Source organism: Sceloporus undulatus, chromosome 2 (genome assembly GCF_019175285.1).
Source record: "Sceloporus undulatus isolate JIND9_A2432 ecotype Alabama chromosome 2, SceUnd_v1.1, whole genome shotgun sequence".
NCBI lineage: Eukaryota > Metazoa > Chordata > Lepidosauria > Squamata > Phrynosomatidae > Sceloporus > Sceloporus undulatus.
In genome coordinates this window covers 28950858-28964174 of record NC_056523.1, presented here as the reverse complement: position 1 = coordinate 28964174, position 13317 = coordinate 28950858, and the positions used below count along the sequence as shown (strand labels likewise).

The window sequence follows — 13317 nt, the reverse complement described above, 5'->3', positions numbered from 1 at the left end:
TTTTGTAATGTCCTACATCATTCTTGAATGTCCTACATTGTTCTTTAATGTCTTAGATTTTGTAGTGCCTTGTCCTCCTTTGCAGTTGTGACATCTGGTCACATGATGCCATAGCACATCCAGAAACATGCTGGCCATGTCCTGGTCATTCACCCAATTTAGTCCTCAGATCAGGATCCTGAGAGAAGCGAGATCGAATCTAGGGGTAAGGCATTGTAGGACTAATTCCAAGTATCTCAAGACATTAGGATGTAACTAGAGAGCGATGGTAGCATGCCAAGAAAAACATGGAGGAACAGGAAGAAACAGAGATGGAAGAAGGAGAATGTTCTTCTAGGAAGTCTAGTCCTTTTAGAGGGGATATTGTTAACCTGGTATGTTAGCCAGGCTACCTGCCGCCTATTAGGTGTTCCTGGGGGAGGCTGGGACCATCTGAGCAATAAGGTTGTTCCCTTACTGTTGCTTATTGCAGGAATAGGAGGCAGGGCTGGTCTCACATGGATATACACTGCAAGTTCAGTTCTTTAGAAATGGTAAGGGGAATGTGAACCCGGCATCAGTTTCTACAACTGTTCCCCAATCATATGACTCCACCTATAGTCAAAGCTAAATTGACTGCTTCATCCCCTATCTGGTAATAAAGAATCTAAATGAGCATTTCCTTCTGTTAAACAAATGCAGTACACTTCATTTAATTTTAAGAACCATTGAAAGAGTACAGTTTTAAAATGGCATAGTTCAGAAACATCATACAAGCTGAGGTCAGGATCCTAGTCACATATAAAAGATAATAGAACCTTTAAACATCTATAGTAATTTTACTCTGGTTTCCTTATTAAAATTTCAAGATTGACAAGGCACCGTGCCTCATAATTGAAGAAGTCATGAAATATCTGTGCAGAACTGGCAAATGAAGGCCTCCAGCCAGTTTGTCAGCTTGCAGTCTACTTGAGGAAATTTGAACACAACAGTCTGACTGTTTAAATTATTTAAAAGCTGGATGTAGCTTGTTAAAGCTGTAAAGCTATCTATTTATTTATTCTGGGTGCTATAAAATTTGAAACTGGAAGAGAACAGAAAGGCAGGGGAATCATTTATTTGTGCACTTCTATGAAATACAATTAATCTTGGCCCAGAGGGACAAAGAAATGGAGCAGCATCTGTCAAAATAGATAGGAGCTACATGATTGGGGGCTCCCACTTGAAAACCAAGGTTAGGTTGGACAATGCTAAAGATCTTTCTCCTGAAGGGAAAATAAATGTGTAGCCTGATCCACAGTTCTATTAAGCCGGGTCATATAAATGGAAGACAAGTAGAGATAGGGACCTAAGTAGAGATAGGGACTTATCATGAAATCCAGATAGGCTTAAATCCAAGTAGACTGATTTAACTCATGTATGGATAGTCCTGAAGCTTGGAAGAGGTACTTTTTGGGCCCCGTTTCCCAGAATCCCTCAGACAATGTTGCTAGTGCCCATGTTGGCTGGGGGAATCCAGACTTTGGATATTCACCGGCATACCTAAAATTGTGTGTTAGCAAAATCCAAGTACAGTAGTTAAAACTGGTCTTCTCTGCTAAGTATTGAAGTTGCATTGCAGCTGTGCAGCTAGTAAGTCAATAAAAGACAAACGAGGAACAAGGTATGAAGGAGGACAACATGCTGAAATACATGCATATATGTAAAACTATACCTCAGAATATCAGATGATATACTATTTCTAGGTTGAAATCATATCATGGAATTATAGCAGGGGGCAATCTAGTCTGGTCATGCCAGTTTAGGAGCCTTCAGCTAAAACACACCATCCAATCTCTATTTGAAAACTTCTACTGAAGGAGAGACTACCATTTTCTGAGGCAGTCAATTCTGCTAACTTACTGTAGCAGCATCATGAAATACAAGCACTTCACAGCAAGGGTACCCTATAAACTACTGTTCCTAGGACCACAGGTACTGTAAGTTCCACTAAGTTTAGTGGACCTTTCATTAGAGTCAACATGCATGGACTTCAAGTTTTCATTCAGATGATACAACCAAGGAAATACATATGTTATTGAATTACATTATTGAATTTACTATTTCTCAGTTAATTGATTTGTTATATTTTGTGTATGTAGCCTTATTTTAAAAAAAACAAACCATATTTTATATAATTAGTTAACAGTGCAACACAATGATTATTTCTCATGTTTGTTTTCTTTTTAAAGACTCTTTTGTGTTCTTACCACATGAGACAGGCATTCACAGAATGATAGTAAATAGGATCCATGCTTCCTAGTTAAGAAACCTTTAGCAGCTCCTCTTGCTGTTTTGGAAATGCAGGCTTTTTTTAAAAAAAGAGAAAAAGTCACATTCTTGTTGTGCTTCTGAAGGGAGAACCATCCCCAAGAAACTGTAGGTTTTCATTTCTTTGTGCCCTTCAGCTTTGGTAATTCTCTCAAGACAGCAGGAAGCTGTAAACAAGGTAGGGTTTAAATCCTGCTTTCCTGTTTTATTTGTTAAGGATTTGGGCATGATCTCATGTAGCAAGACTAGTTTGGAGAGAAAACACAATCTGAGAGATAAGTGTATTTTAATCCAGTCTCTCTGACTGAACAAAACAACCAGGAGGAGTGTCTTTTGTAGCCAAGCCCCACACTGTGCTTGCTTCCTGCAATTTAGACATATATTTTAATTAATTCAATTTGATTATAATTAGTGTGCCCTGCAGGAATGTATGCCTAAGAATATCACCCAAAAGTGAAATGACTATCCTGGAAAAAAAAATAAGGTTATAGTTCTATGTCAACTTACTTGGAGTAAGTCTCTCAATGAAACAATACATGTGAGTAGACATGAATAGGATCAGGCAGCATTTTGATCCCCTCATTCCTGAAAAGGTAAAGTCGACATTGAATCCTAAGAATGTTCTAGTTGTCTTTTCCAGCTGTTAATAGTATAAAAAATAATCAAGCTATTTAACACTTAATTGGAAGTTATGCCTCTGTTTAATTTACCTGCAACATTTACAGGAGCATCCTTTTTGCTAATTGGGTTGTTTCTTATGAAGGGGGGAATGATTTAAAATGTGCTGGAGATAAACAAGATTTTTTTTCTAAACTAATTTTATTCTTTGACTGTAAGAGCAGAAAAGCAGATGCTACTTTGTTCCCAAAAATCTAAATGGAGTTATGCATATTCAAATATTGTAAATTTAAGAAAATGTAATCAACCACATTTTCTCAGAATGACAGAATCTATTAAAGTTCTTTAGAAATAAATAAATAGGAACTGGCTGACTGTTAGGTTCCCAAAATGCAACTTACATCTGTGCTGAGTTTTTTTAGTTACAAAAAAAGGGGATGTTATTGGGCCTTTTTGTTCACTTCTAAGTACAGAATAAATGAACTCTAGTTAACAAAGATGCTGATATTGATACTGATTTGGGCCGAAAGGCAATAAGCCAATCAATAAGTGTTGCAAGTTGACAATGGAAGGTGAAGAATATATTTGATGGAGGCTTGTGAGCCTGAAATGCACTTCAATGCTAGGAAGCAACTTAGTTCTCATGCGTCATGGTCTGTATTTGATGCATCTAATGCAATGCAATGTGTTTCTCTAAATTGTGTCTTTCTTTATATGTATAAATGAACAGATGCAGATAGAGCTCAAAAGCATGGCATGGATGAATTTATCTCTTCCAATCCCTGTAACTTTGACCACGCTGCACTCTTTGAGATGCTTCAGCGCCTCACTTTGGACCACAGACTTAATGATTCCTATTCTTGTCTGGCAAGTATATTCTTTGGTCTATATAAATGCCGGGCACCAATGTCTGATCTGGTGAAAGTGTGTGTTGTGCCACTGCAGTGAGTGGAAGTAGTGCTTACTTACACCAGGTCCGAATGTGGCCCTGACAGATCTTGTGTTTAGAAGCATCCTGTGTTGAAGTTACTATCTCTCCTAGCTGCACCACACAGCACAGAGATTCATGTTCCCTCTTTTACACTATTTTTCTCATTCAAATACTATCAAGCCAAGAAGCAAGACTGACAGTCATATTTTATGCTTATCATCACCTCCTCCTGTCCAGCAGTGTGAAATTGATATTCATTGTAAATTTGGCTCTTGGGAAAGTATATTGCAAATAGCCTACAGCTCTTTTGCACTTAGGTTTCATCAGAAGTTGGATTTCATTCTATAATACAATTGCCCTTAGTATCCACTGGGGTTTGGTTCCCATAATTACCAAAATCCATGGACGCTCAAGTCCCATTATATACAATAAGTTTGTAAAATATTCTCTCTTATATGGCAAAATCAAGGTTTCTTTTTGGATTTTCAAACCATGGATGCTTGAATCCGTGGATAAAGAATCTGTGGATACAGGGGGCCAATTGTAGTGACTTACTTCCTCAGGAGTCATGATCCAGCCTCCCCCCCCCCCCCATTCAATGTATATTACATTCACGTCAGTGTTACCTCTTGCCTGTTCTAATGATCACAGTGTTCACCTCTGGCACAATGTATTGGCACTTCATGCAACTGTGGTGAATCTTTTCTCATAAAAATTATTAGCAGCCTCTAAAGATTTTGGAAAAAATGTTGACTACCAGATTTTGAATTATTACGATTATAATCTTCATCCTGTATAACACTGAGTCTGCAATCCAAAACATACTTTTGGGGAGTAAGCCCCACAGACCTTTAGGGCATGCCTAGGATTAAAGAAAACTGTGGGATTGTTTTGCTAGAGTGCAACCCAGTACATGGTTTTGTTGTTGTTACCTGTCATGAAATTGACCTTGACTCATGATGACCCTGTGGATGAGACATCTCCAGGTCTCCCTGTCCTCCACTGCTCTGCTTAAGTTTACAGATCCTTTCCCGTAACTCCCTAATTGAGGCCTGAAACACACGGGCCAAAAGTGCCAGCTTCAGGTCATACAGATGACACTGAGGTAGATGGGCCCCACCAGCCCATTTCTTGGTTGGTTAAATATACCTCTATACCAGTGGTTCTCTTTGAGAGTCGAACGACCCTTTCACAGGGGTCGCCTAAGACCATTGGAAAACAGTAGCAAAATTACAGTTATGAAGTAGCAACAAAAATAATTTTAATGTTGGGGGTCACCACAACATGAGGAACTGTATTAAAGGGTTGTGGCATTAGGAAAATTGAGAGCCACTGCTCTAAATAATGTGAGGCTTAACTACTCATGTATCCGGAGCCAGCATGGTGTGTAGTGGCTTGAACATTGGACTATGACTCCAAAGACCAGGGTTCGATTCCCCCACTCAGCCATGGAAACCTTGGGCGAGTCACACACACCCAGCCCCAGAAAACCCCGTGATAAGTTCACCTTACGGTTGCCATAAGTCCAAAATGACTTGAAGGCACTAAACAACAAATATGTGTCTAGGTCAGTGTTTTAGCTCCCATTACCCTAACCATCCTTACCATAGCAAAATATCCTATAAGAGTTGCTGTACAGGCCTGTCATTTTAAACCAAACATAGCAGGTGTATTCAAGCCTTACCCATTGTGCTTTCCTGAACATGGAATGAGGGCAGTGCATAGCCCAACCCCACTGCATCATTACTTTCCTCATGGGGAAAGGAATGTTTGTGAATAGGAGAAATTCCTGTTCCTATTGAGCCTTGGAAAATCAGGAGCCTTGTCCACATGCAAAGTGTCCAGAATGATAGGAATTCTTACTCCTGTCTTCAGGAAATGGTGTTGAGTCTCCCATTTGGATCAAGAGAATGGATCCAAAGTATAGATCCTAAGTATAGATCAAGAGTATAAAGAGAAAGGTATTATAGATCAGCGTTTGCGTCTTTGTAAAATAATGGGCGGGGGGAAATGTGGAAGGTTAATAAAAAGGCATTCCACACTTGGAGTTCAGCCACTAAATGTAAGATGTTGGAGTGGTGGACTCACAATCCTCAGAATATTGGTTTGGATGTTTTGTATCATATTTTTGGTTTGACAGATTGCACGTATCATGATCCTGAAGAAATGTTATCTCTTACGCTATTTTGTTATAGCATGAAGCTGGGTTGCTTTTCTTGATGTATACTACAAGTTTTGCAAATATGTGTTATGCACCACTTCTCTGCTTATGATTACAGCATACTATGGTCTGCTGCATAGGTGGACACTGGAGGTTGATAGGTTGGACAGTGAATGCTGGTGGGATGGTAGGGTGGGACTTGAAGGCAGACGTGCAAATATTTCAACAGTAGTGACTAGCCATGTTATCATAGCTCATCTTTTTACATATACCTATGTTAATCAAGTATGGCATGGCACAGAAAAGCAGAGCAAAAAGAAGCAGCTGCTTAAAAGGCTTCCTTCTCAAGGTGATTGAAAAGCATGTACAGTACCTCATCCCCATTTGCGGACTTGGGATCTGCGGTCTTGATTACTCCCAGACAGCAAGCAGGGAGGGAACAAAATTGAAATCAGTGAGGCCCCAATATTGGTGTTTTTTCCCCGCTTTGCAGGGGGAGGCAGAACGGATCCCCCACAAATTGGAAGGGACAACTATATTTGCAGAACTTCCTCTGATTCTTAATCCATCACAAACAACAGCTTAGCTCTGCATATAATGTTTTAAGTAGAGTTGTATGTGCATGAATGATAATTTATTATCAAAAAGCAACATAAATCCCTTGTTTTGGAACTGACATGATTGGATTTGCTAGTAGAGTGTGGCCACAATGGTTACTAGCAATACTCAGGAGTAACAATCAGTTTACATAACACCTCTACCCTTAACATCTAGTATGTCTGTTTTTATCTGCTGCTAGAGTGAGATACAGTACTGTATTTCTCCTTTTCTGGCTCCTAAAACTTACATTTATTCATATTGAGATGGTATATTGAATACACTTACTGTAGCTTAACAGATACAGATAGCACTGGATGATGTGAAAGTGGTGCATATGTATATCTTTGGATGCCCAGATATACCATTTTTTCTTTTCGAGGTAAAAGATGTTCAGTCATTCACACAAAAGCTGGATGTTTACAGTGCCCAGAGCTTTTCATCTTAAAATGCAGATAGGTTTAATTAAAAACATTAAAAAGTGATATATTGTGTTACTACTTAAATGAGTGGGTTGTCAGAAATCTGCCTTAAATGGAATGTATGGAATAATATGGAATATTAATAGAGAGAGGAACAGCCCAACTATTGTTATTTTTTTTTCTTGGATGTGTGTGTGTGCGTATGTGTGAGAAAGAGAGAGAAAGAGGGAGAAAGAGAACACCATACAAAGGATATCAAACTGTTCGCCATTTTTAAGGCTTTACACAGCTTTTCACACTAAGATTTTTCATGCCGCATGTACATACTAGCTAGTGGAACATACTAGCTAGTAATGCTATTCTGCACTACTATGCACTACTATGGGTATGACTGAAACCTGATCCAAAACATTAACTTGCAAGGCTATGTTGGTGGTGGTTTGCAGGATAGGAGGCCAAATTGGCTAACATGTAAGAAACTGTGTCAGTCGGTCTCTAGTGGAAAACTGACACATGTGGATTAATTCAAATCAAATCAATCCAGATCTAACAGAATCTGGAGGAAATAGGTGATGTATGGTTTTCTGAGTTTAGAATAAATACAGTACCCTCTCGGTAGCAAAGTGTGCATCCCTGGCTGTTTTTTCAACAAGGCTTGCTAACTCTAATATTTCCATTAGACATCACAAGAAGTCTAAGAAATGCCCTGAAAGGCAGCATCCTTGCTCTTTCTTGAGCCCGTGCGGCATAGCTTTAGATGATTTCCCACAGTTTGACTGAGGCATAATTCTGTATGAAAACAAAGAAATTGACTCATCACAGATAAGACAGAGGCGACACTTCTTGGCAGGGAGAAGCATTTGGAAGGAGAAACAGAGGTGTTGTTGGCATCATTTACTAAAGCTGCCTGCCACAGTTTCCATAGCCATGGGCTCCTCAGAGTGTGTCTCTGCAAATGGTCTTTTAGAAGAGGACTGCGCTGTCTATCATTTGCACTTGCTCTCTTCTTTTTTAACTCCAATCGGTGCCTCTTTGCCCTGAAGATTTGACATGTGATGACTAACGTATTCTGCACTACTATGCTTGAAATTCGACCCAGGAGCTATAGAGATGACTACTATCTTCTTTGAGTCTGAAATGAAACAACAACCAGCACCATTTTGATGAACTGTTGTTTTACATAAAAATATAGTTTCACTGAAAAAAGGGGAAGGATGTACGTTTTTGTGAAAATGCCAGACTGAATTAATTGAAAACATTCAACATTTTTAAATGAGGGGAAAAAACCTGATCAAATGAGAAAAATTAAAATGCTACCAAGGAAATGCTGGAAGGCAGTGGAAAACGCTAGGAATGCTATGTGCTCTTTCAGTAGCAACCAGGAAAGTTCTTGTCAAATGTTCAGTTTAGAAATTTATTTTTGATTAGTTTCAAAATTTAAATATTGGTGTTAATAAATCAAGATTTATTTGTGGCAGGGGAAGATATAGTCTTTGGCTGTCGTATACACCAACATGCCCTGCCATTTGGAAGCCAGGATCAGTGTGGGACAGCTGGGGGCAAGAGGTTATCCTTCAGCAGCCAGCTACAGGATGATGACTTTTTACACCCAGATTTCATAAGGGTCCATGTGGGTGCCTCTGTTGCCCTTACAGCCTAGAGATGTGAAGAAAAAATAAGGAAAACATTCATTGAGGAAAATATTTTTTCCCTTTTTTAAAAAAGGCCTTCTTTTTCAGAAAAAAATAAACAATGAATCATGGGCTATTTTGTTTTGGAATGATGAATAAAATATTTAAGATAAGGTGTTCACATATATCCCTACACCCACATTATTTCTAAAAACAATCTGGTAGATAGACTTTTATGTAACACTATGTACAGTATCCCACATCCTTGCAATTCCAGACCTTATTTTCCTTCTCTTAGGTCTTTTTATGGGAATATGTATTTTTATATTTGCTTTATATATTTGCTATATTATGGAGTACTAGAGAAAACATGTATTATTATTATTATTATTATTATTATTATTATTATTATTATTATTATTTGTAGTACTAATAACAGTAGTAATAATTATACTACTGCTGATGGTTTCTTCTGTTTTTATTGCTGGGGAGGTTGGATTTTTGTTTTGTTTTGGTTCTTTTGGGGGGTATGCATGCATTTTTGGAATGCTCCTGCCAAAATATAAGAGGTTCCATATAGTTCAAGGGTTCCTTAAAGCTCAGGACCATGTTGCTCCATTTGTAACAAATTGTACTTATTATTATATCAAACATGATATATTTATGTCAGGCCAAGCCACACATAATGCATTTCATGTATTAAAGTAGGAAACTGAATTTCAGTCAGTTACTACTACTGATTGTAGTTATTACTACTGACTGAAAGCGAATTTCAGTGTGTTTCAATTGACTGAAAATTAATTTCAATCAGCTACTACTACTGATTGGATTTTTTTTTAAAAGTCAGGGGTTTTTTTCCTTCAAAAAATTGAAAAAATGTTTTCTCTCCACAGCTTTAAAATTTCCAGATATTTTACATCAGGAAATTTCTTGCATCTCTATAAATGAATCCCATTTTTCGAGAAAGGCAGGATATAAATCCAGTAATATAAGTTAATTAATAAATACCATGTAGCTGGATGCTGATGCTGCCACTACCACAACCACTCACACATACTTGTCTCCTGGCTACCAAATGGTTGTGGAGGTTTACCCAGCATGAGAAATCTAAGTGAAGAGTACAAGGAATTAGTCATCCACACTGACCATAAAAAAGCATGTGCAAGTATAAGTTGGATGTATGCCTGCATATGTCACAAACAAGATGCCAGATGAAATTTTTATTGATGTTTATTATCTGACTACCTTAAACTCCATTTATAGAAAACAGCCCAATGCTGCAATAACAATCTGTAAATAAAATAAAGATCTAAGATTATAAAGGGTAGGACACAGTTTTCCTGCCCTGTTCTGTTCCAAAAACAGAACAGTATGATTGGAAGTATGAAAGGTAGTGTGAGTTTGTTGATTTGGATCTGAAAAAGGAGGTAAAGATCCAAGGGTGCTCTTTTTCTGGAGCCCACTACTTACACCAGAATTGGTGCTCCCCTTTCCCCCAATCAGCCCCTTTTGCATTAATAAAACCAACAACACCAGAAGCCTCCTATGGAGCAGGTTTTTGGTGCTATGGAAGGCTTCAGTAGGAAGAGGAAAAGGAAAATGTCCCAGTTCTTCTGGCAGGGTATGTGGAAGCACACCATTGGATTTTGGCCAAAGTAAAATAACAAAGAACCCATAAATGAGAACAACAACCATCTGCTGGAATGATACTGGCTGTGGGGAAATTTCCATGGCAGACATAGTCTGGTTTCAGATGGCAGCTCACATGAGAAAGCCAATGAAAGATAAGTGTCCGGGACAGTAAAATTCTCCCCAATGTGAGCTGCAGTACTAAATCATGATTTGTCAGCAAGCCCAGAAGCATCGGGACACATAAAAAGCAGGAAAACTAGTAGCACAGCAGATAGCATGCTCAGAAAGTGAACTTGCAAAAAAGAGCTTACTCTCTAACTTTAGGTTTTGTTTCTGAGCAAAATTCTGAACTGAAAGTTCTACTAACTAGTCCTGTTTCACAAAATAACCACAGATGATTGCATCAGATGTAAATTTTGTTGCCTATTTTCCCCGAGATTTAGAAAAAAATGAAGACAACAAAATATTAGATAAATTTTGCAAGATTAAAAAATCAAACTGAATTTCTGGATCAGGTATAAGAGAGAAGGGGCAAGTTTCTTATTGCTGCTAAATGCAGCTCATTGAACTATTTTCTCAAATAATGATCATACTTACACAGTGTGTTTACTTCTGTGTAAAAGTTGTCTGAAGCTACATGTCTTTCTCATACATGTAGTTTTCAGCAGCTGTGTTTTTTTCTGCAATTTTAATATTTTGAAAAACACTATTTCTTTTTTTTACTCCCCATATCTTGCCATATCCTCCCCTCCATTGTGCCACAATATCATTGAGAAGTAAAAACACCTCAAACATCTTAAATATGGGGAATATTTCTGCTTCAGTAAGCACTAAAATTAAAAACTCTAGTAGTCCTTTTGAAGTGATATAATGAAAGGAAACCACTATCACAGGAACCTTATGACAGTCCAACTTCTGCATTATTCTCAATCGGCATTTTCATTTTCATTTTCACACATGCGCTTTCTGGCGGTTGGGATAATGAAAGGAATGATGTCTGTTTCCCATGCCTTTGATTCTGCCCCTCATTATTTTAATCTCTTTTCAATCTGTTCTGGAGTTGGCCCAACAAGGATAAGCAAATCCCTTCGACTGAGTTCTTAATTGATATTTCTTCAACTCTCCTCAACAGTAGCTATTTTGGCATCCAGAAAAGATGTGGTGTCATCTGAGTGGTAGAAAATATATTTTAATCTTTTCACAGCAGCGTCATTTCAAAGACGTAGCATTTGGGGTGGCAGATGGGGTGGCAAAGAAGTTGCCTAAAGGGGCAGGGCACTGATCTAGTCACCACAGGAACTTTTCAATTAAAAGATGAAAGATTTTTGCAGTTTTGGAGCATTAAAGCAATGCATCTGATCAATTGTTCAGCAGCCTTACCAATACTGAAGATTTGTGAACATGGTGCATGGGTGCATTTGTAGCATATGTGCAAAATTAAAATGAAGGTGAGAAAGAGTCCACTTGGGAAGACATCATTGTTGTCTTCATACTGAGAGATCATCTGTAAAAAAATATAATGGTTTCATGCTCTGGCATGCTGGAATAGTTTCACAAGGACACTTGTTTAATAATTTGTGCCTACATAACCTTGAAATTTCACTATTATAACACTTCTTAACATGTGCAGCTGCCCTTGTAGAATGTTCAGAGAAATCAAATAATGTACAGTGCAGAGACTGCCAAGAATATAATGCTCTATGCTTACAATACACCTGCACAGAGTGGCTTCCAGTCACCTTCCATCCATACTCAGTAGTTGTGATAGTGATTTACATAATGTTTAATAAGCTTTTATTTGTCATGTGGTAGTGACTTATAAAGCCATTAAACAGATTAAATGTTGAATACCATATATACTTGACTATAAGTTGAGAAATTTATGCCCCAAAATTGCCCGTAAAATTTGGGATAGACTTATATAAGGGTCAGTCAATCAGTCAATCAATCAATGTTTATTGATTAGCCCTTAGGCCATATCAATACATCAGTAGTGCTTAGAAGGGTCTTAAAGCAAGCAAACCTGATGCCCCAGTCTCCATTGACACCAATTCCTTCCCTCTACAGTCCTTTTTCCAAGCCTTTGCTTCCTATCAGAAAAACTCCCCATTTAAAAGCACTTGTGTCTCTCTCTGCTTTGTTTTGCAAGCCTTTGCTTCCTATCGGAAAACCTCTCCATTTAAATCCACTTTTTTCTCTTGCTCCATTTTGCAAGCCCTGGCTTCCTATGGAAACAACTCCCCATTTAAACCCACTTGCTTCTTTCTCTGCTCCATTTTGCAAGACCTGGCTTCCTATGGAAACAACTCCCCATTTAAACCCACTTGCTTCTTTCTCTGCTCCGTTTTGCAAGACCTGGATTCCCATGGAAAAATCTCTCCATTTAAACCCACTTGTTTCTCTCTCTGGTCCCTTTTGCAAGACCTTGTTTCCTATTAAAAAAAAACTTCTCCATTTAAAACCATCTCTCCAGTCCCTTTTGCAAGACCTTGCTTCCTATGGAAACAACTCTCCATTTAAATCCACTTGCTTCCTTTCTCAATCCGATGTTAAAACCACTACTGCAGCACCTGGGAATCTATTGGGAGAGGTCCAGAGAAGGAGAAGGAGGGACCCTTTCCATCTTTCTTTATAGCCCCCTAAGTTTTACCCTCAACTTATCCATGGGTCATATCAAAACCCATGATTTTGACCCTGAAACCTTCCCTCGCCTTATACATGAGGTCGACTTGTACATGAGTATATACGGTATGTTGAGAGACCTGAATGCCCCCTTTTTAGAATGCAATGGGCCCATTCAAGGGCCCGTGCGATAAAGTTCACTATCTCCTTCAGCAAATGTGTATCCATTATCAATCTAGAGCAGCAATTTCCAAACTGTGGCCCTCCAGGAGTTTGGAACTTAAGCACCAGAATCACTGACTTTGGGGTGAAGTAGACAGGTGGATAGGAGCAGCCTCTAGCCACAGTTGCAATTGGCCCCTGATCAGCCTGGGACCACAGTGATCAGAAGGCCTATTCCCAACGTGGGCCACC

General features: G+C 38.6%; 1 protein-coding gene across 13 annotated transcripts in view; it reads left to right on the top strand.

Annotated features, from left to right (window-relative positions):
- Positions 1-13317, top strand: part of CADPS (calcium dependent secretion activator) — a 466363-nt gene that overhangs the window by 282504 nt on the left and 170542 nt on the right. For all 13 annotated transcript variants that reach the window (XM_042450102.1, XM_042450101.1, XM_042450096.1 and 10 more), the window contains one exon: positions 3638-3774. In XM_042450102.1, the coding sequence (XP_042306036.1) occupies positions 3638-3774 (137 nt within the window). The remainder of the gene's footprint in view (positions 1-3637; positions 3775-13317) is intronic.